The sequence below is a fragment of the Convolutriloba macropyga genome, chromosome 2 (genome assembly GCF_964194025.1).
Source record: "Convolutriloba macropyga chromosome 2, txConMacr16.3, whole genome shotgun sequence".
Taxonomy (NCBI): Eukaryota; Metazoa; Xenacoelomorpha; order Acoela; family Convolutidae; genus Convolutriloba; species Convolutriloba macropyga.
Window position 1 is genome coordinate 13,907,375 of NC_134469.1, and position 23,437 is coordinate 13,930,811.

General features: G+C 36.0%; 1 protein-coding gene across 1 annotated transcript; it reads left to right on the top strand.

Moving 5' to 3' along the window:
• The first annotated feature begins 855 nt into the window (after window positions 1-855).
• Window positions 856-17,995, top strand: LOC142356847 (uncharacterized). Its single transcript, XM_075408623.1, has 4 exons — window positions 856-986; window positions 13,041-13,204; window positions 13,993-14,126; window positions 17,525-17,995. Exons 1-4 carry the CDS (start codon window positions 958-960, stop codon window positions 17,822-17,824), a joined length of 627 nt encoding a protein of 208 aa, XP_075264738.1. The 5' UTR covers window positions 856-957; the 3' UTR covers window positions 17,825-17,995.
• Window positions 17,996-23,437: the final 5,442 nt, after the last annotated feature.

Sequence of the window (23,437 nt, forward strand, 5' to 3'; positions counted from 1 at the left end):
GGTGAGTAGTTTATGAAAAGCAGGGTTGAAGCAAGAATAAGTTTTTTAAAGCCCTCTTCTAATTAGTTGTTCATTTTGTGTTACCAACTTTTGTCAATTTATAGGCCTAATCAAAACCTAGGGGGAATAAAATAAGAGAATAATAAGCTCTACATGTCAATTTTAGCACTTTTAGGTTTGAAGACAATTAACTTACGGACACTACACTACTTTATAATATCAGGTAGATTTTTTCCTATTCGCCAAATGTCCACAAAAGCAAGATTGAAATATTTCGAACAATATCTACAAAAAATAGATTATGTATTATAAAGTTTTGGCCGAAGGCGAAAAAGTTGTTTAAATGTTGTTGCCAGTGATCTGTATTTTTTGGAATTCAACCAAAAACTTAAAAATTAAGCAATCTAATGTTGTTCTGCACTTGTGGCTTAAAGTTCCTAAATAAATCTTATAGTTAAAGCTATGCGATGCAGCTGAGAAATAATCATCAAATTGAGTTTTATATTTAGTTTAATTCGTACTTCGGTTTTCATACGCTCATTCAGCCAGTTCGATCTAAAGAAAACTATAGCCTTTGAGATGAAGATTGTTTTCCAGCAACGGTTATGCTTTTTTCGATAAATTTAACTGACTCTGGCACCTGATTAGAAACGCCTCGACAATTTTTTTTAAAAAAATGGGAACTTTAGTTCTTGTACTTAAATTGGCGTGGCTTTGCCACGTTTTGATATTTTCTATTTGTAAGCTGCTCCTGACACATTGAAACGTATATAAGAAGAAAATATTGCTTTGCGATCTGAAAAGGTTTGTTTAGTTTTGGAGGCGATAGCTGATGGGCCCAGGGAGTCACCAGATACAAATATTCAAAATGGTCAACATGCACATGCTTCCAATGCATTTCAAGCCCAAGATCAGGATTGGCAATCTCTAATATTCATCATAGCCAATGACGTCAGCATGACTGGAAAACAATGCAGGAAACACAGGTAACAATGTTTTGTCTTTGTCACATTTCATCAAGCTTATCCAGCAATATCTTTAGAGATTATCAGAACTTCTGAAAAACTATTGTGTTGGCCCCTAGCTTAGTGCTCATATAACTTTTACGACCCCAGGTTTTATTTTTGGTTTTCAGACTTGCCAGCCATTGCCATGACCAGCATTTAAAGCCAAATTCATAAAATTGTATGAACTTGACGTTAGGTCCTTGTTTCCTCTACACAACAGCGATGAGAAAAAAAGTAACTCAAAAATATTTGTAGCAGCATGATCGAACGAAGATCGAACGCACAATAGAAAAAAAAACATTAGTGCTGGAGCCGAGCATTTCATCAGAACAAAACGCAAACAGGGGAAAAAATAAACAGTAGGGTTAAGATAGCATGAGAGAAAAACAAGGATGAATTCAATCAAAGGCCAATCGATTCGTTCACGTTTCGTTTACGTACCTTTGATTTGCAATCACATCTGCCTTATCTATAGAATGATCGAGGAAAATTCTAAAAGTTTAGAAAATATAGGATGACAAAAATTTTACACTGGTATAGTAACGTTATTGACGAAACGCTCTATTTTTTTGTCATCTTTTGCACAATTAATTGAACTTTTTAATCTCAAGTGTAAACTGCGTGAATAACAGCATAAATAAAGATTGAAAAACTACCAAAAATTTTTTTTCAAAAAGTTACAAAAAAATCAACTTAATCACGTACAGTGCGTATTTAATGTAAATTACTTGTTAGTGTCCTTTTGTTTCTGTAAATCAACCTATTGATTGTTCATCTTAGTTAAATTTGCCTTGAAACTTAATTAGTGTTCTGCCATTGTTTTCTACGAAACTAGATTCCCAGCTAGGGGACACTTTTTCAGTACACAGTAAATTTTTCTGGTTGGCATTGATGCAGCCTACTCTATTCCAATATTTGTGCTTTTAAAACCAAATGAGAGAGTTCCAAACATAAGTTTGCAAAATTTTTTTTAGTTACATTTTCAGTTTATTTTTTCGTAAATAGAGAATTAGTATATTAGAAAAAAGAAAACTTTACTTAAATAGATTTAAATAATAGGACAACATTTTTTGGGTTAGCATTTCTCGAAACTGATTTAATATCCGAGTAAATAGACTTCATCGGAATTTCGGGTCAAACACATCGGTTGAGTCAAAAAATCTGAATTAACTGTTGTTGGGATTATTGAATATCAAGTAATGCAACGGTAATAAACTACATAGCAGATAGTACCGTATCCAAAATATAACTATAAAAATTTAATAACATGAAAGATATGTAAACCCTAAAGTGAAAAACATGATGCGAAGCTCACTTTTTTTAAACTGTGGGATCACCTGTTACAGCTGGACTATAAACGAATGATTGTTTATACTCTAGCTGCAAGCCCTGATAGTTTTATTCAGCAAACAAATTTTGTAGCGAACCAAAGAGGTTTTCTTACAATCTGCTTAACTTGAAGGAAGTCGTCATCTTGTTTTGATCACTCTTTGACAATTTGTTTCGAACGCTGTTGTACTTCACTCTCTTTTGCTGTATCACAATTCTTTTGATATCTTCAAAGCACAATCTCAATTTTGCTACCTGACTCTTCCAAGACTTTATTTTCAAAAATTTTTCCAACTATTAACATAATTTTTTCTAACGACTTATTGCAGAATTAGTAACTACTGAATTTTAAATTTAAAATGCACCAAGCGTCAGGCGTTCATTCGTCCTCTGAAGAGAAATTTTGTCACAGCTTCATAGAGGCATTGAAAGGTCCCGTATGGTCAACTTAATTTGCAAAATGTCAATTTGGATCTCGACTTCTCGATTGTCTGTCAAATGGTACTGATTCATCAGTATATTATTTTGCGTTTCAGCTCAATTGATTCACTGCGTATATCACAAACAATCATATTTAGTTTATGTTGAAGTTCCTTTGAGTTTTACTACTGCATTTGTTTGCAATACAGAGGCAGAATTTACAAAAATTTACGAAACAATTTATATCAACTCGTTGAAAATATGATATCAACTGGGTATTAGGTTCGAGGGGTTCTTTCACAACATAGAAAAATTAATAAAGAGCAATTGATGTTTTCGAGTTTTTGGATGTTATAATTTTCAAAAACAACCTTTCTCTGCAGAATTTTATTACAACGGAGAAAAATCTATGCTATGAGAACATCGGCAAAACAAACAAAACTTGACTATACTAGATATTTAAAAATTGAATAAAGCAGTCTTACTGCAGAAAAAATGATTTTTTCAGAAACAAATTTACCTTTATTGACAATGGAACATTATTAAGAGAATATCTACCTGAACTCGTTCATAACTTAAGTTTTCAATATAAAACAATGCAGGTTTATCAAAAAAGAGGGGTATTTAAGAAATTATTGCTTTTGAAAGACGCAAATGTGTTCACTTCTTGTCGCCATTACTAGGCAATAATCCCCTTTGTCATGTCGCAGCCCCTCAGCATTTGTTATGCGGGGGCCAATGCTAATACCGTCCAACGCACACTTGTTTTCAATTTTTGTCATGCCGTTTCCCCATGCACGAAGTAATCCTATTTTAAACATTTCTCTTACCTACTTGAGAGGCGGCCACATGACACGTTAAAATCATTCTTTTTATGCATTATCATGGGAAATCCACATGCAATTTGTGTTGTTATGGCTGCAATGTGACAAGTGATTGGCTAGGGTGAGGATTGTCTGTGTCTGTGTTGTTGCGTTTATTTGTTCGAGTTTTTTGTGTGTCTACTTTTCTATACTTCATTTTCTATACTTCATTTACAGAAGGACCTCAGTTGGCATTCAGAGGCTTCCTAAACATGTTGAATTCAACTCACTTACTGGTCGTAGTTTACGGGTCATAACTTGTACAGCCACAAACTCAGTATCAGAACAGCTGCAAGGGATGCTGCAGATTTTTAAACGCATTTTAACTCAACATTATTCTATTCATAAACATTATTTATGTTTATTTGTTTTTAATTGTTTATTTGTTTTATTTGTAAACTTTAACTGGTTTATTTGTCTTGTTTGTAACTTTTCTTTTTGCATTTATTATTTTAACCCAACTGGATCATTTTTAAACCTACTCATTTATAGACTTGCCAATCATAGACATCCCCGACTATCGTGGAAATGATTGGATCTTTTACCCTTGACCCGCCAGTACGTTATAGGCGGATGTGCGGTCGGCTGACAATCCACTCGGCCTCTCCGTGGCCGCACCACTACCCCCTGGCGGGGGATGGACTTTATCATTTTTTGGTTGTTGGCTAAAAGCCCTGTCGGCCAATTCGGAGGCTACCTAAGCTGGGGTACAAATGGATATCTCTTTAATTTCATGAACCCGAAACAAACGTATGTGATACTGGCCACTGTTTGCTGGTACCTGAATTTATAACAAAATAGTTAGAACAGTTATCAGAAAAATTTAATACTTGTGCTACTTTCCTGAAATTCTAGAGTTATCAGGCATACTGTGCATACAGGGTATGGAGTAGTGGGGGCGTAAAAAAGAAGGCACAAGGCAGGAAGAAGAAAAGATGGGAGTGTCTGTCAAATGTCAGGAAAAGTCAGGAGAAGAAAGCCGCATTGAGAAAATCTGAATATTCAAAATTAATTGGGAAAAAATTGCTTTGTTTTGTGTGCTGTTTAACTTAATTTAATGTCTATTTTTGTTATTTAAAGCGCAATCAGCTGCCAGCCTGACTAAGGCGATGCCCTTGAAGTCGTCTGATAAACCAGTATCAAGTTCGTCCGCATGATCAGACGTTAGTAGTTGATCTTCAACAATTTTGTTCATTAATTTTGATGTACTGATTTTGGCTATTTAGTATTCATTGTTGTAGTTATATTCATCTGCATGATATTTTGACTAGTGCATGAGCTAATTTAAGGCAATTGAGTGGCTTTTTAGGCATGAAGGATGGATATCTTTTAAATAAAAATACTTGTAAAGATCGATCGACAGAAATTTGAACTTAAAGCGCATTTGGCGGGTGAATTTGTGTCACTCTTAAATAAACTATAACTCAGAAAAATGCTGTGTTTTTTAGTTCTAAATTGAGTACATATGCATTTCAATTGCATAGGGTGCATTAATTTGCCGCAGTGGTCCTTACTGAGTTGATAGTGAGCAGTTTGTCTGAAAATTCGATTTTTGAATTTATCAAATTTTTCGACCGATTTTTCTAGCCGTTCCCGGATTTTTTGAAGCTACTTAGAGCGGTTAAAGTGATATCAAACGAAAGCTATGTTCAATTGGGAGCGATTATTTTTGAGATATCTGCAAGTTTCATTTTTGTTTATCAGAAATTTGGATTTATAAAAGGGCTACCAAATTTGAATTTTCGACAATGAAAAATATTGGCTATTACGTTGGATTTTCTACACACTGGTGTACTCTGTACCTTTCAAAATGGTTCCAAAAGTTCACCTTTACAATGAACTTGAATGTGGAGGGGTAAGTTTAGGGTGTGGTGGGGGGCAAAGTGGTCAAAATTTTGGTGAGGGGGGCGGGCAAATTGGTCAAAAAATGGGCATTTTTTTGGGTCTAACTCAAAACTTCGAATTTTGATTTTTCGAAAACTATTTGGAATTAGCTAAAAAATCACTTGGCAGATCTTTCAGAAGGTTCATGGAGATGCTCCATACAACGTTTGGAGGGCGTATGTGGTCTGGGTGGAGGTAAAAAGTTGTCATTTTTCGATGGTATATTTGCACCAATTTTAGGCCTGTTTTCGGCTATTTTTTGAGGTTTTCTCCGAACTTAACGGTTATTAGAGTATCAGGGGTGTAATTAAACCCTCTACCAAATAATAATAAACGCTAGGTAGGTTTTTATCATCGTTTAAGGGCCATGATCAGTTGTTTTACACAGAAAATAAAGCCTGAAACAGGTGTTCTGCATTTTTCCTCCGAATTTTGTTAAATAAGCGAAAACAGAGACAGTGCAGACGCTGACTCCAATATTGCCGAATTGTTATATAGAATTATTCTGATGAACTGTTCATTAATCATGTTTATCACTAATCATCAATCATTGTTTAATTAATTTTCCCTTCGTAATTGTTCTAATTGTAGTAACTCATTTTAGAAACCAAATATCAAAAAATAGAATTCTTTAAATCGTGTTTGACATAAAATTGAAAAAAAAATGCAGAAACAGCTAATTCAAAATATTTGCATTAGCTTCAATTTAGTTTGATAGATCAGTCTGGTTAATTCAATGAAAAGTATCATAAAAAGCACTTTTTCTTCCAACATTTAAGTAAACTTCTGTCATCAGACAAACTGTTGCAGTGCTGTATGTCTAGAACCGCCCCCCAATTGTATTTATCACCCCAACGCAGCTCTGCAAGCTAACTGCTTTAACTGCATAATATGAAAACAAAACGTGAAGCTAAATCATACATTGTCACATAATTCACAGATAATTTATTCACATAATTCGTCACATGGGCTCCACTGGACAGTCATGTGGTAGCCACAGGGCATCAATTTTGGGACGCCACAAGACACTGACATTTGGCATCCTGGAATTGTGAGCAAAAAGCCAAAAAACAATAGTGAGATTTGATTCAAAATGGGCAGTGAGGCCGCCCCATGACAGGCTCTAAAATCGCCGTTTCACATATTTTACTATTGAATAGGGCCCCCGTATGCACCGATTTCAATTTTTACATCGGTCGCTTTTAGCCATGGTATTCATTGCCTAGTAATGACAAACAGCTGTTGAACACAAAACATTTGTTTATGAAATGAAAAGATTAAAAGGAACATTTTTTTTATATTGTCAGACATCAATGGAAACAATATAATTGGTACTGATTTTCAATTTTTAGTTATTCATATTATTATTAATTTGAGTATGACTTTAAGTTTGCGCTAGTTTGATTTGTTGAGGTTTCTCAAAGATATCAAATGCGACCTGTCTTCAGAGATGGACATTCAATTTTACTGCTACGCTATATTCGCAATGAAAGTAAAATTCAATTTCTAGCTTTACTTATTCATTGGTGTTGTTAGTATATCGATCAAACTATAGTTTTGAACTTACTGAGAATTAGAAAGAGAGTTTAACTTACCAGATTACAAATACAAGAGCAAATTGATTTTGATCACAGAATTTATATAAATGAACTGCCAAGAAATGGTGCTTAGAATCAATATTCGGTTCAAATTGGTGAATCTAGATAACTAAAATTTGAAAGAGACTATTTGATGTAAAAAATTTCCAGCATGTATTGGATGACTATGATACCACCGGAAATGTGAACGAATTCTTAGAAAAGTGTAAATGCAAACCATCTATGGTACACCCTGCAACTGATTTCTGGGAAAGTTGCGGAAGCAAACCATATAGGGTAACCCTTGCGACCCCCACTGTAAATCAGGGTGCTATGATCAGTTTTGTATCTTGACTTTCTTGCACTGATAATGGGTTTATATACAGCTGATTTTTGAGCCTTTTTTCATCCCCAAAATCAAATCACCAACTTGATCTAATAATGGAAGCCACAGGCATCAATTTTGGGACGCCACAAGACACTGACATGTGGCATCCTGGAATTGTGAGCAAAAAGCCAAAAAACAATAGTGAGATTTGATTCAAAATGGGCAGTGAGGCCGCCCCATGACAGGCTCTAAAATCGCCGTTTCACATATTTTACTATTGAATAGGGCCCCCGTATGCACCGATTTCAATTTTTACATCGGTCGCTTTTAGCCATGGTATTCATTGCCTAGTAATGACAAACAGCTGTTGAACACAAAACATTTGTTTATGAAATGAAAAGATTAAAAGGAACATTTTTTTATATTGTCAGACATCAATGGAAACAATATAATTGGTACTGATTTTCAATTTTTAGTTATTCATATTATTTTTAATTTGAGTATGACTTTAAGTTTGCGCTAGTTTGATTTGTTGAGGTTTCTCAAAGATATCAAATGCGACCTGTCTTCAGAGATGGACATTACAATTTTACTGCTACGCTATATTCGCAATGAAAGTAAAATTCGATTTCTAGCTCTACTTATTCATTGGTGTTGTTAGTATATCGATCAAACTATAGTTTTGAACTTACTGAGAATTAGAAAGAGAGTTTAACTTACCAGATTACAAATACAAGAGCAAATTGATTTTGATCACAGAATTTATATAAATGAACTGCCAAGAAATGGTGCTTAGAATCAATATTCGGTTCAAATTGGTGAATCTAGATAACTAAAATTTGAAAGAGACTATTTGATGTAAAAAATTTCCAGCATGTATTGGATGACTATGATACCACCGGAAATGTGAACGAATTCTTAGAAAAGTGTAAATGCAAACCATCTATGGTACACCCTGCAACTGATTTCTGGGAAAGTTGCGGAAGCAAACCATATAGGGTAACCCTTGCGACCCCCACTGTAAATCAGGGTGCTATGATCAGTTTTGTATCTTGACTTTCTTGCACTGATAATGGGTTTATATACAGCTTATTTTTGAGCCTTTTTTCATCCCCAAAATCAAATCACCAACTTGATCTAATAATCAGATCTCTCATGTAAATCTCTAAATTCTACTGTGAAACATCATTCCTGTTGTTCTCTTTTTTGAGACATTAATTTTGCTACTTAGTTAGAAACGGCTTTTATTCCGCTTGGGAAAACCCGTAACCCAACTGGTTATGGGCCCAGCGAATTTCTAAGTCATTAATTTCTAACAAATTAATCTGTTGTTGACAGTCGTAATCCTTTTCTTCTTAGTACCTTTTCTCTTCACAAATGTTTTGCCGGCTCAATATACGATGGATCAACAGACAGTGAAGCTGCTGACCTACACAGGAAAAGCACAGGACTTTCCAATCTGGAGCACAAGATTTCTGGCAATGATGCAGACGAAGGGACTCTACAAATCACCACTTGGGACAGGGGAGCAACCCAATGAGCCTGCACCACTAGCCAGTGGGGCGAGCAATAATGAGCAGAAAAACCACAAGGTGTTGAAGGATGCATATGAGAAAGAAGTTGCAGGCATCAAGAAAAACGGAACAATGTGTGGTGCCATCTGGCACTGACTCTAGATGCATTAATCTCCATGGTGATGAGACATGACTGTTTGGGAGATGATGGCATCGTAGATGGAGCAAAAGCTTGGAAGCTTTTGCAAGAGAGATTCCAGAGTGCTGAGACGCCAACAGTGGTGACTTTGGTGGCACAGCTTGCTCGACTGCAGCTCGAGGATTCTGAGGATTTGAACAGTTTCTTCATCAAAGAAGAGGAGGTGCTCACAAGGCTACAAGAAGCAGTGGAAGCAGTCTCGGCGACCCTCTTCAACGCCTTGGTCCTCAATGGTCTGCCAATGAGGCATGAAAGTTTTGTTATACAGGAGAATTTCAACAAGGCAACGATCATCACAGAGTTGAGGAAAAGGCTGCAGAGCTTCCATGAGAGCACAGCACAGAGGCACGAGGGACAATGTGGTTCAGTGGCACTGGCAGTGAAGCGCGACTTCAAGAAGGGAACCAAGAATGGAAACTTCTTTGTGTGTGGGATCCCTGGACATTTTGCTAAGGTCTGTAGAAGGAAGGAGACAGCACAATGCAGCCAGTGTGGTGAGACAGGTCACCTAGACAGGGCATGCAAGAGACAAAGAGATGGAGGCAAACATGAGTTAGTAACAATGGGTCCAACATTGGCTTCACCGGACAATGAACAATGGGTAGCTCTTACCCAGTGGAAGACAGCAGGCATGCTAGTCGACAGTGGTTGTACAGATCACATAGTGACGAACATCGACTCGTTCCTGGACTTTGTGCCCATTCAATTAGTGGTCAGAAATCCCAACGGAGAGGCTTCCATAGTGGTGGGCAGAGGCTGTGTGAGGATCAGCATACCCTCAAACAAATAGGAATTCCAATGCGAATTAATAATGTTTTGTGTGTGCCTGACTATTCTTCAAACAACCTCTTATCAGTCTCAAGATGCACGGAGTGGGGACATTTCGAGAAAGGAATAAGCCGCATGAAACTCCAGAAGGGAACTAGGGTAAAACCAACTCAAGAAAATAATTTGTTTTACTTAGCCTGCAGCGTTCTAGAATTCAAGATGAGTTCCAACAGCGTGAAATTTGACAGTGCAAGAAAGAAGGAAGTGGCAACGACGATTGGGTTATTTGAAACAAGCAGATGTGGTCAGAAAGGCACCAGGAACAGTGGGAGAACTCGGTGATGTATGATGCAATGTGTGCGCATTGGCCAAGATCACAAAGACTCCATTACAAAGAGTGGCAGAGATCGAAGCAGAAGAGAAGCAAGAGAGCGTGTTCATAGAGGTGACGAGACCTTTCAGAGCAGAGTCACTGTCAGGGTTCCGATTCTGCATTGTGTTTGCAGACCAGTACACAAAATTTGTGGTTGTGGACTTGCTTAAGGCAAGGAGGGAAGCACTGGCAAAACTGAAGAAGTTTGTTCTCAGTGTGGGGACGCCCAAGAAGGTGAGACAAGACAGTGAGAAGGATTTTCTCTCAGAGCAGTTCAAGATGTACTGTTTAGATGCATGCATTCTACAGGAGAATACCATACCAGAGAAGCCACAACAGAACGGGTTAGCTGAGAGGTGCAACAAGACACTGCTGGAGATGGCAAGATGCTTGCTCATTGACTCGGGTCTTCCCAACATGATGTGGGCAGCAGCAATTCTCCACGCAACAATGATCAGGAACTTGGTTGTTAGACGAAGAGAAGAAAAATGCCTAGCAGAGCTGATGCGAGGTATAAAACCTAAGCTATCTATTTTTGGTTGCACAGTCTTCATGAGGAAGCGGGACATAGATGTCAGCAAACTTGAACCCAAAGCACTGGAAGGAAAGTTTGTGGGTTACACTGAAGGAGACAACGGATAGCTGGTATATGTAACCAACACACGAAAAGTGGTGGCAGTCTGAGATGTGATCATCAAGGAGTCCAAAGTGGGCTCAATCCCTGTCAACACAGAGACGCCCGACCAACTAGATGAGGAGTCGCAGCAACAGGGAATCTGTCGCCCAGATGATGGTCATCAGGACGATGGCAACAAAGAGGAGCAGGGCACATCTACTGCAATAAAGGAGGAGTGGCAAGACGCAGAGAGCGTGAAAACTCAAGAAATGACACTGATACGAGATGCCTCGGATGTTGAGGAAGCAGCACTAGACGGAGAATCTGCTGCAATAAGAGGGAGTCTCAGAGACTCGGAGTCGCTGGAGGACAGTGACATAGAGGACTCTTCACAGTCAGAGACAGTTGGCTGTTTTATAGAGGCACTGGAGCAAGCGGACAGGGCAGAGCCCAGACGAGGGACACAAGCAAGGAATGTTCCGCATTTTTTGGAGAAGTCAAGACCCGTCTTGGTATGACTGAGGGTGACTGACTATGTGGAACCCAAAACCGTATACGCAGACAAGCCAGCTGACGATTGGGACCAGTGGCACCGGGCAATGCAGGACGAGGTCAAGACACTCCAATACAACGAGACTTGAAAACTGGTGAGACCACCCACAGACAGGGACGTCATCACGGGCAAATGGGTCTACAAAAAGAAATTGGGACACAATGGTCAAGTGGACGAATACAAAGCACGCTTTGTGACGAAAAGTTTCAAACAGGTGGAAGGACTGGACTACTGTGAGACTTTTGCGCCTACTTGTAAGCCCTGTAAGCCATAGACAATCAGGATTCTACACCAACTAACAACGAAGCAGGGCCATGTGATGCACCAGTTTGATGTCAAGGCGGATTTCCTGCACTCAACAGTAGAGGAAGAAGTGTATCTGCAACAGCCACAGGAGTTTGAAAAACGAGGAACAGGTGGAGAGACGTTAGTATGTCGACTGAATAAATCAATTTATTGCTGGAGACAGGCAGCTAAAAACTGGTGTACGGAGCTGGCAAACTTCGTGCTGAGACAGGTTTTCACTAGAAGCAGGAACGATCATTGCTTGTTCGCGAGAGCAGAGACGGAGGGTCACACCTTAATCTTGGTCTGGGTTGACGACATAATAGTAGCATCAAGAAGCATGAAGGTGAACTCCGATGTCAAAAAGACACTCAAGGCAACATTTCGCATGGAATCTAGAGGGAAAATACACTGGTTTCTGGGTATAAGGATCAGACGAGAAGACAGCACAGAACAGAGACTAAGAAGTGGACCAGAGGATCTACAGACGCTTGGTTGGATCACTTCTGTATCTGGTCAAACAGACGAAGCCAGGCATCTTGTTCACAGTCAAAATTCTGTCCAGACACATGAATGCACCTACCAATCAATACTGCATGAGCGGAAAACGACTTTTACGATAAGGTTCAAAAGATTTAAAGCTTACTTACACAAAAGAAGCTAGTTAAAATTTAGTGGGGGGAAAGTGATGTAGACTGGACTGGTGATGTGAACGACAGAAAATTAACGATGGACTACTACTTCAAGCTCAACGGACGTGGCGCAGCACTCAGCTGGGGTGTTAAGATATATGCCACAGTTGCTCTTTCTTCATCAGATGCAGAATATCAGTGCATGGCAGCAGCAGTTTAAGAAGCATTGTATCTGAAACAAATTCTGGAGGATTTCGGCATCCAGCAGAAAAATCCAATAGCAATTGGAGAGGACAACCATAGTTGTGTCAAATTGTTTCAAAACCCAGTCATGCACAAGACGAGTAAACACATTGAGACAAAATTTCACTTCATTCGGGACAAGACGGAAGATGGGACTATTTCAATTAATTACGTTCCTACTGACAAAATGGCAGCCGACATCTTCACAAAATCTTTAGCCGTATCAAAGGTGGAAACATTCAGAACCTTTTTTGATGGGAACAGACTCTACGCAATAAGCTCAAGTCTGAGTGGAGGTGTTAGAATATAGATCAAACTATAGTCTTAAACTTAGTGAGAATTAGAAAGAAATAAACTTCGCTTTTATCAACTTTCTGCTTAAGAATTATGAGACTTTTGACAAATCATTTCACGCCAAATTACATATCCACTTTGATGTAATTTTTCAGTTTGTATTACTGCTTGGAAGGGTACAACACGCTGACAACAAGGCCACATCTGACAAAGAGATCACAGCTGAACGAATGCTTGGTCAGAAAGAACAAAGAATTGTTCAGCAACTTGATGCAGGATATATGGCAACACATCAATATGATAGACTTACAGGATCCCAGTACGTACTACTACCTGTTACTATCAATTAATAGAAAACTTTCGCCACTTAAAGTTTTAAAGGATATAAGGAAATGGAGATAAAAATATGAAATATAATATGATATGATCCCGTTTTGAGGCTCAGATCAAAACGACTTCAGATCACACCATCTAAGAGCCTACACATAGGCCTCTTGATGGCAAATAACATATTCTGCGCAAAATGCAGCTAACTTGGTCCACACAAGGGTCCGGAATCGTTTGATCAGAAATTAATTTGGTATAGGAGCTCAATATGGGACGATCAAGTTATGGCAGATTGTCATGAAACAGACAAGTTTTACGTCAAAAACTTGCACAAATTTCAAAAAAATAGCGCTACAAGTTGATGGAATTTCTTAACAAGATTCTGGAAGCTTTTGACTATTTATCAAATCAGTGTTTATACAAGTTCGTACAAAATTTGAGGTTTCTTTGGCAAGAATTTTACCAAAGATCTAATCAAAGTCTGTCAATTTTTAGTACAGGTCCTCTATCTTCTTATCAAAGTGTTTTAAGTTTTGATTCACTGTCTTATTAAGAATCGTCCGCTGGAGTCAATCGTGAGGCATTCTGAGCTTCACGGGACTTCTGGTGACATACGAAGGTCTTTAATTTAATTGATTGGCAATGTTGACCCGACAGCAAATGCAATCTCAGGCGTGTAGCTAGCTCTCCATTGGAGTCGAATCCGTCCATCTTGACCATTTTGCAAATGCCGACTGTAAACACAACCACTGAGATAATAGCAAAAATGTATGTGTTCAGAGACCTGTTGTGCGCAGCAAACTGAGCAGTACTTGTCTAATGGACTGATGAACCAACAAATGAGCCCAGAACAGTACTTAGCATCACTCACTAATTACAACAACGAGGATGACAAACCCGTGAACTTTGTCTCAGTTAGTATAAATCCAACTTAATAACAATAATTATGTCCCAGTCGCTTTATGCTAGTAACAGGCAGAATGACATCAAAATAGAAAATTCATATAGTGAGATATTTTGGCAGTTAATCAATGTTCCGACCCCTCTTGAGGGAGGAGGAACTATATACTCAATGGGTTTTTTTGTTCAGACAATTTTGAATATTTATCGTACAGAGTTGTGAGCAGTATCATTGAAAAGCCCCACCAGCGTAGAATATGGAATTAAATTTTTTTTTCAACTTCGTATTTTACAGGGAGTTATCGAGGTTTGAAGTTTTGTGAATATTAGACGTATTTCCGATGTTTTTAGTCTCATTTTCCGGAATTTCGCCTAAAATTTCGTCAATTGTGCTAAAAATTGTAAAAATTGTTACAAATAGTAATGTTAATTTTATTTTTAGAGACAGAAAAAGTATCATTGACAATTTTCATTAAATTTTTCTGGCTAAAATTTTCGGTAAATATTTCAAAATTCAGCCTTTTTCAACAAAAATTGCCCAAAATAAAGCTTCTTTAGCCCACTTTGATTAAATTTGCCAAAAATACACACCCAAAAACAACTAACGCAATCTATGTAAACTACAAAGTCAGCTAGTTTTACTTCCACTTTCGTTGAGGGTAGTTTCGAATCAAAATTTTGCCATTTTTTGCTAACTTTACTCTATGATAATCAAAAACGCAGCATTTATTTTTGATCTTTTAGCTAAAAATTAACTAGATCTAAAAGATTCAAAACAATTGAGTGTTTTAAATGAACGAAAATCAATAGCGGGATTGGTTTTGGTGCAATCTTGGAGTGTTAAAATTGATAAGTAATTCGGATTGTAATCAGTCGGTATTTTTAAAAAAAAATCGAGCTTTTTTATGTTAATTAAAGAACAGAACAATTCACATCAAAGCTCAATGTTGATAGGTCCAAATGGCTTTCCAAACAGTTCCAATTTATTGTAATTATTATCTTTACTCGAAAGATTTTGGTCGTTTTGACTTTTAAAAATGTTTGCTTATTAAATAAACAGTGGCTAATTGAACTTTGTTACTATTTTTCACTTAATTTTGTCATCTTGTAGCTTAGTGTCAGCAAAGAAAAATGCTTGTTCATCCTCTTCTTGATACTGAATTATATTTCAATCTTTTTCGCGGTTTTACGTGTTAAGTTTTGGTTTTGGCTCTTTGATACTACTAGATATCACATTTTTTTTATTTTTACGTGTTGGCCAATTTTTCACTTTTTTTTCTCTTTTTTTCACATTGTCACTTTTTGACAGTTCACATATTGCATTATTATTGGCGTTCAAAATAAGGCACAATTGAACAAATAAAAGTCTTGAAAGGCATATCATATGGTTTTAACGGCTTCGACGCCCCTTTCTCGAAGATATTAATTTAATTTTTTACAATGTCTTTAATTGTCGTTTTTACTTTGTCTTTTAAGTAGTTTGAAAATGCCTGGATTAAGACCCCTTATTATACAACCCATACACACTCTCACGGATTCCTCTTATTCTAAGGTACATACAGTTTTCCTGGAACCATATTGTCCGTCATGCCCTTCAGTGGTACCGATACATGCTGCAGATTTACCATCGGCGTGTCGTGTTTGAAAACAGAACACAAAAAGAAAAGCTTAATATATTCACTGGAACGAGGGGGGTATTATCTTAAAAGGGATGGGGTAATTGGCGAGGGATGTGTTGGGGGTGGGGTGGGGTTTAATCCAACGCACTCCACGCAATGTCCTCTCTTTTCCGGTATTGTACTGTGACTTCCTCCAATGAGTATTAATGCATCTTGTTTCCGACCCGCAAATTCTTCAGCCTCAATATCCATTGGCCATGACGGCGATGATAGACGGCTACTAACCTGAAGAAGTACTCAGTGATTAAAGCTAGCGCAGTATTTATTGGATGTTGACCCAAAAGCTTTATAACGCACGATTTCAAGTTTTCAAATTTTTTTGAATTAATATGAACACAATCATGAATCAAAAACAATGTTCAAGATAAATTGAGTAGAAAAATGAAAAATGATCCTTAGTTTATTTTGAACATATTGCAAAAAAATAAATTCTTAGAAAACGACGATCCAGTAATTGTCTCAATAGGATAGTCTTTAATTTTCAGAAAATTGTTTTGGATGGGGGGATTACTGCCAAGCCAACTTAAAGTGGAAATTTTTTACGCGATTGAAAGGTTAAGGTATCCTTGTGCTGTAAACAGTAATCACTAAGCAGCATAGGCTTTATTAATTAAGAGTTACCTGCTTAGTTGCTAAACAAAAATGTGAAATTATGATGCATGTTAGAGCAGATCTTCATTTTAATGCATATTGCTAGTCTTAGACATAAGTACCATTTAATCAATTCATCCTTATTAAGAAACAATTAAAGGAAACGAAACAGAACTGAACAATTAAAAAAAAGCTTTGTAGCAAAAATTATTAGGCTATTGGAGTTCACGTTCAAAAAATTTAATGATCAAATTGTCATGATTTTGTGCACTCACCTATGGAGGTTTTCAACAGTTTGAAATTGCTTCTGATCAGAACTGCCGGATTATCTCTAAAACAACCTCTTATCATACGCAATTCCCTTTTTGTGCCGGCAAGATCCCGTAATAGTGTTTGTATAACCTTGGACTCGCACGTTACCTGACTAGAGGCAATTCCAAATTGTGCGGTTAGTATGGCTCATTTTGGAATAAAGATCATTGCCATAAGCATCATTTTTAGTATGGCAGACCCAAGGTGGGCTCCTTTTACAGCCTTAATGTATAAAGAGCTAGGCTAGTTATTTCTGCGCGCGAAGTAGGCTTACCTTTATCTCTCAGACTAACCGACTCTGTAAAACACTGAAGGTATACTTCAATTATAACGATGTATAAAAGAGTTAACACCGGAGTCAGAGGTATGCACATTGTGTAACTACTCTTATAGACTGACTTAGAGTTAGTTAAGCATGCGCTTTATGTAAGAGAATAGTGTCTTCTCAGTCTCTGATTGGTTGGAGGCGGAGTACATCCAGTATTTCTACTGCTACATTAGGCTGCGACTTTTGGGGTAAAAACAAGTGGTTGAAATTTTTTCAGGTCACCCACCTAAAAATAACATAAAGAAAGACGACATCCTACGACATTTGAGTTGGAGGTCCTTACAAACTAGCAACGATGTTCTTGTAGTATATAGTTGGATCTTTTCCGTGTGTGCCCCGAGTTGGTTATACGCCCCCCAGTAACAGAGCACGTGCCATTACATAATAAATCATTATGTAAAGATATAGCACGTACGTGTGGGGGTATGCACCCCCTTAGCAGGGGGCACAAACGGAAACTATCCATATAGTTGTGTGTTTTCAATTGGACTCAACTTTTTAGGCGGCGTACATTCGCGAATTCTGCATCAACATGATATTCGAAATTGGATTCGGTCCAGGACAACTTGTCTTCGATTCTCGGTTTGAGCTGGAACCCAAACTACCCTTCGCAATAGCTGGAATAGAGTACGGCATCACTGGACTTCCTCATATTAAAACAAGGCTTTTCCATCATGATAAACTGAGCAATCAGCTGACTTTCCATTGGTTCAAACACAAAATTATGTGCCTGGATAACCCATGGATATGCCAATTTGGGGAAAGGAACAGGACTGGTTTAGATGACAGTCGCTGGATGTAGATTAGAGTGAACTGATATTGGGTCTTCTAATCATCGATGCCTTTCAATCATCTACAACATTAGTTGTTACAAGTTGCAATAGTTTTCACACCATACTTTTTCATTATTTTCATTAATTGGCTCAAACCAAGCATTAGCATATTTATAATTGAATTGGATTATCTAAAGTTATTTTAACAAGTTTTCCACAACTTTTGTTAGTGTTCCAGCCATTTTTAAAGATAAAGGCGAAGTTATAGCTGTATTTTTTCTGCAGCAAAAATTCAAAACTTAGGCCAGTAACAAAATTGAAAAAGTTTGAAGTGTTGATTTTAACCCCCTCACACATACACACACACACACACACGCAAGCACCCACACAAGCACGCACGCAACGCCACCAGTTCCACCATACCACCACCGGGCTACCACAACCATAACAACACCATTGTATATATACAGAAAAAGACATTCGGTTGTTCTAATATGGAGAACCCACACAGTTCTAATATTCCAAAATTATTCGAAATACGTATAATCAGGAATCTTCTTTCTCCTCCGCCAAATTTAATCCTTTCAAGCCTATTAAAGAATAAATTGAAACCATAAGAGAGATCATTGATAGATCTAGTCGAGTCTAAACAATTTTTTTGAAAAATGTAATTTTGTCTTGTCCCGTTTCAATTTGCTTCTATTTCTCCTAAATTATGAAAATGGCTCAAACAGATTTGATATATCATTTAATATATGAAATAATTGGGAACCCTCTAGATAAAAAAAATGCGTTCAAGTTATAATTTTTGCCACTTCGCGGCTTTTTAATGGTAGTAAATATTAGGAGAGCGTTGACAAAAAAAACTAGAATAAGGTTTGTCGAAACTTTTTGTGATGCTAATAACAAATTTACCTTGTGATTGCAAAATTGAACAGGCAGAAACTCTTAGAATGTTGCGAACAAAAGTTTATTCAACGCACATCAGATTTTTTTAAAAATACATTTGCAATTTTATGCCATGTTTTGTGCAGCTATTTTTGGAATTTATGAGATAACAAAAATTAATTACGAGAACCAAAAAAAATTTTAAATGCAAGCATTTTTTCCGAAATTTAATTTCTTCGGTGGTCATGAATTCTTAACTATGCTATCGAAACTAAAAAATTCCATATTTTGAATAATCCTGATATTTAATAATCCTAAAACTAATACTTAATATGAGCTCTAACGTTGAGCCTTTAAAAAATTTCATGAAAATTTTGTCCTTACAAAATGATCAGCAACCCCGAAAAGATATAGTCATAAAAACTTTTATGAGCAAACAGCTTCAACAGAATGATGACACGTATAACAAAAAAAACAGAAAAACAACAATTAAGAGTTTCTATAATAATGTTTTCACCACAAACTTTTTCCCCAACAAGATAAATAGTGTCTAATTAAACAAACCAAAAAAACGTGTGATCATTTGATTCAAACCAACTTCATCTGCGTGTAGTGTAGTTAATTTTTGCATAATGCGAGAATATGATAGAAAAGCGGGAAGTTGAAAAAAAAGAAAAATGTTTTTTTATTCGAGTATTGTTTTGATATTTTGTTGTTTCTCAAGGGGAACATCTAAAATTTCGCTGATTCTAAATGTGTAATTTGCGATTTTCGAAAACCTCAGATGCATTATATTAATTAACTGTAGTCACAATTGTGACCAAAAGAAAGGTTATACAAGTAATATGACGTTAATTATAAATTTCTGTACAAGTCTTTTCTCTAATTTTTGTAGAGGCTGCACTCAAAAAAGCAATCAAAAAATCTTCTAGCCTTTACATTAGCCGGAAAAAACAATCAATTGTGGCTCACACAAGTTTTCCTGATCAGAAACCATAACAAAACAGTTCACAAAGAATTAAAAGAGAACAAAGGAAAAAAACAAAAACTATTAAGCAAAAGAATTTGTCTACCAAAAAACTAAATGGTTTTTGTTTGTCAAAAAAAATCACCTGACATCATTTAGTTGGTATGTTTTTCGTTTTTGCATTCATATGTGGAACCATTAATGTAGCACTACATTGTTTTAGAAAATTGATATTACTGATGTGGCTGCGCTGTAGACTTTAATATCCGAATAGTTGATGGATGTATAAAAAATGCAAAATGGAGTATCTTCTCTGAGTTTTTTTTAGTTTGCTGACTAAATGATTAATTGTGAGAAGAAAATATAAAGATACACAAAATAAACCCTATAACCGGTACTTTTTAGTTTGCGGACTAAATCCCTCATTATGAGACGAAAAACTACAGATAAACAAAATGAACCCAATCATTGATACTTCATAAAATTGGAAACGTAACGCAGATCAAGGAATATAATATGGCAGGGAGAGAATGCAACCACAAACCTATATGACCAGAGAGGCCTTCAGCGCATAACATTAAAAAGCGAAAAAACTGATTTTTTTTTAAAAAAAAGCCACGAGTACAAAATTATAAAAGCGACCCCCTTCTAAACTGTCTGAAAAGATTGTTTGAAAAACCGAATCTCAATTTTTGCTGCAAAAAAGATACGTTTAACAAAAATGCAACAAAGTGCGCCTCGCAGTTTTCTTTTGCGTGAATGGTTTTGTTAGAAAGCTCTGTGATCAACTTTTTCATAATTGTTTGCATATTCAGCCGTTGTTATTGAAACACCACAATTGTATTTCAAGGCCCTTATTCAATTTGAAGGAAAATCCTTTTTTTCTCAGTGAAGACTCCTGTAATCAAATGTTTTTGTTAATTTTTTTCAATTTTTAATTTCGGTTTACTCTTGGTTCCTGATATGAATAAAAGAATAATGCAAAAGCCGATTAGCTGTAGACATGCTAAATGAAACAGATTAAACCAAATTTTGTCTAAGGGTATCAAAGACTAGATTCGTTGCCATTTCTAGTTATAGCCGTATTTTTTCTGCAGCCAAAATTTGAAACTTAGGCCAGTAATTGAAATTGAACAAGTTTGAAGTGTTGACTTTAAACCCCTCACACATACACAGACATACACGCAAGCATCTACACAAGCAAGCATGCAACGCCACCAGTTCCACCATATCACCACCGGGCTACGACAGCCACCACAACCAAAACAACAACCATGTATATATACAGAAAAGGCATTCGGTTGTTCTCTTGCGGAGAACCCATACAGTTCTAATATTCCAAAATTAATCACAAAATACGTATAATCAGTAACCTTCTTTCTCTTCCGCCAAATTTATCCTTTCAAGCCTCAAAGAGTAAATTGAAATCATAGGAAAGATCATTGATAGATACAACCGAGTCTAAAAAATTATTTTGAAAAATGTAATTTTGTCTCGTCCCGTTTCAAATTGCTTCTATTTCTCCTCAATTATGAAAATTTCCTTAGCAGATTTGATAAATTATTTGATATATGAAATAAATGGGATCCTTCCAGATAAAAAAAATCACTCAAATTGTATTTTTTGCTACTTCGCGGCTTTTTATTGGTAGTAATTATTAGGAGAGCGTTGACAAAAAAACTAGAATAAGATTTGTCAACAATTTTTGTCATGCTAATAACAAATTTGCCTTCTGATTACAACACTGAACAGGCAGAAACTCTTAGGATGTTGCGAACATAAATTTATTCAATGCACTTCATATTTTTGGAAATCACATTTGCAATTTTATTCCATGTTTTGTGCAGCTATTTTTGGAATTTATGAAATATCAATAATTATTTAACAGATCAAAAAAATTAAATGCAAGCCTTTTTCAATTTTTTTTTCAGTCGTCGTGTATTCTTATTTATGCAAAAAAAAAACAAAAATTCCACATTTTCAAAAAAAGATCAGAAAGCCCGAAAATATTTAGCCATAAAAACCTTTAGGATCAAACAGCTTCAAAATATGATGACAAGTATAACATTTAAAAACAACCAAAAAAAAGCATTTGAGAGTTTCTATTATAATGTTTTTCCTCAGAAACTTTTGCATAAAATTACACTAGAGATAAACAGTGTCTGATTAAACGAACAAAGCATCTGTAATTTTACAGATTAATAGTTTTATAGAATATCTGAATAAACTAACAAAGCATCTATAAATAGGATTCAACCAACTTCATTGGTTTGTATATGCTATTTTACTTAGTGCGAGAATAGGATAAAAAAGAAGAAAGTTGGAAAAAATGATAAATGTTTTTTATTTGAGCATCGATTTGTTATTTTCTTGCTTCTCAAGAGGAGCATCTAAAACTTCGCTGATTCAAACTGTGAAATTTGCATTTTTAGATTACCTAAGATGCATTATATTTATTAATTTCGGATACGATTGTGACCAAAAGAAAGGTTATAAAAATTAGATGACTTAGACCATAAATTTCTGTACAAGTCTTTTCTCTCAATTTTGTAGAGATTGCACTCAAAATACTCTGGTCTTTATATGAACAGGAAAAAACAATCAATGATGGCTCACAGTTTTATTTATCAGAAACCATAACAAAACAGGCTACAAAGAATTTAAACAGAACCATAGAAAAAAAAATAAAAAATTTTGTGCGAAATTATTTTTTTACCAAAAAACTTTATGGTCTCGGTTTAGTCAAAACAATTTACCTGAAATCATTTAGTTGGTTTGTTTTTCGTTTTTGCATTCATATGTGGAACCATTAATGTAGCACTACATTGTTTTAGAAAACTGATTTACTGATGTGTCTCTGCTTTAGATTTTAATATCCCAATATTTGATGGATGTAAAAAGAATTCAAAATGAAGTAATTTCTCTGATCTTTTTTAGTTTGCTGACTAAAATGCCAACTGCAAGAAGAAAACTAAAGTTAAACAAACTGAAACCAATCATTGATAGTTCAAAAAATTGGAAACGTAACGCAGATCAAAAAATATAAAATGGCAGTGAGAGAATGCGGCCAAAAACTTATATGACCCGAGTGGCCTTCAGCGCATTACTTTAAAAAGTGAGAAAACTCATTTTTTAAAAAAAAAAGCCACGAGTAAGAAATTATAAAGGCGATAGCTCTTCTATGTTGTCTGAATAGATTACTTGAAAACTGAATGACTATTTTGCTTCAAAAAAAATTAGTTTTGCAAAAATTGCCACAAATTGCTCCATATTATAGGAGAAAAATCTCAATAGCCTTAAAATATGTTTTTTTTTCATCGTGAATGGTTATGCTAAAAAGCTCTGTGATCAACTTTTTCATAGTTGTTTGCATATTCAGCAGATGTAATTGAAACAACACAATTGAATCCCATGGCCCTGTTTCAGTTTGAAGAATTGTTTTGTCAGTGATGTATCCTACAACCACATGTTTCGCTTATTTTTTTAGTTTCTAGTTCGTATTACTCTTCATTCCTAACGGGAAAAAATAAATTTTTGCAAAAGACGATTAGCTATGGACCTGCAAAATGAAACAGAATAAATCAAACTCCCGGTCGAGGTTTTTTTTAAAAAGTAATGTGAGATTAGAGATGAATAATGGCGATTACTTTTAATTTTTTTTTTATTTTTTCAACGCAAAGCACCCGCATCTTATAGCATTGAATGCGGTGAAAGCGGGGAAATTACTTAAGATTTGCAATTTTTAGCAATGAAAATTTTTTTTCACCGAATTCACCAGTTTTCTTTC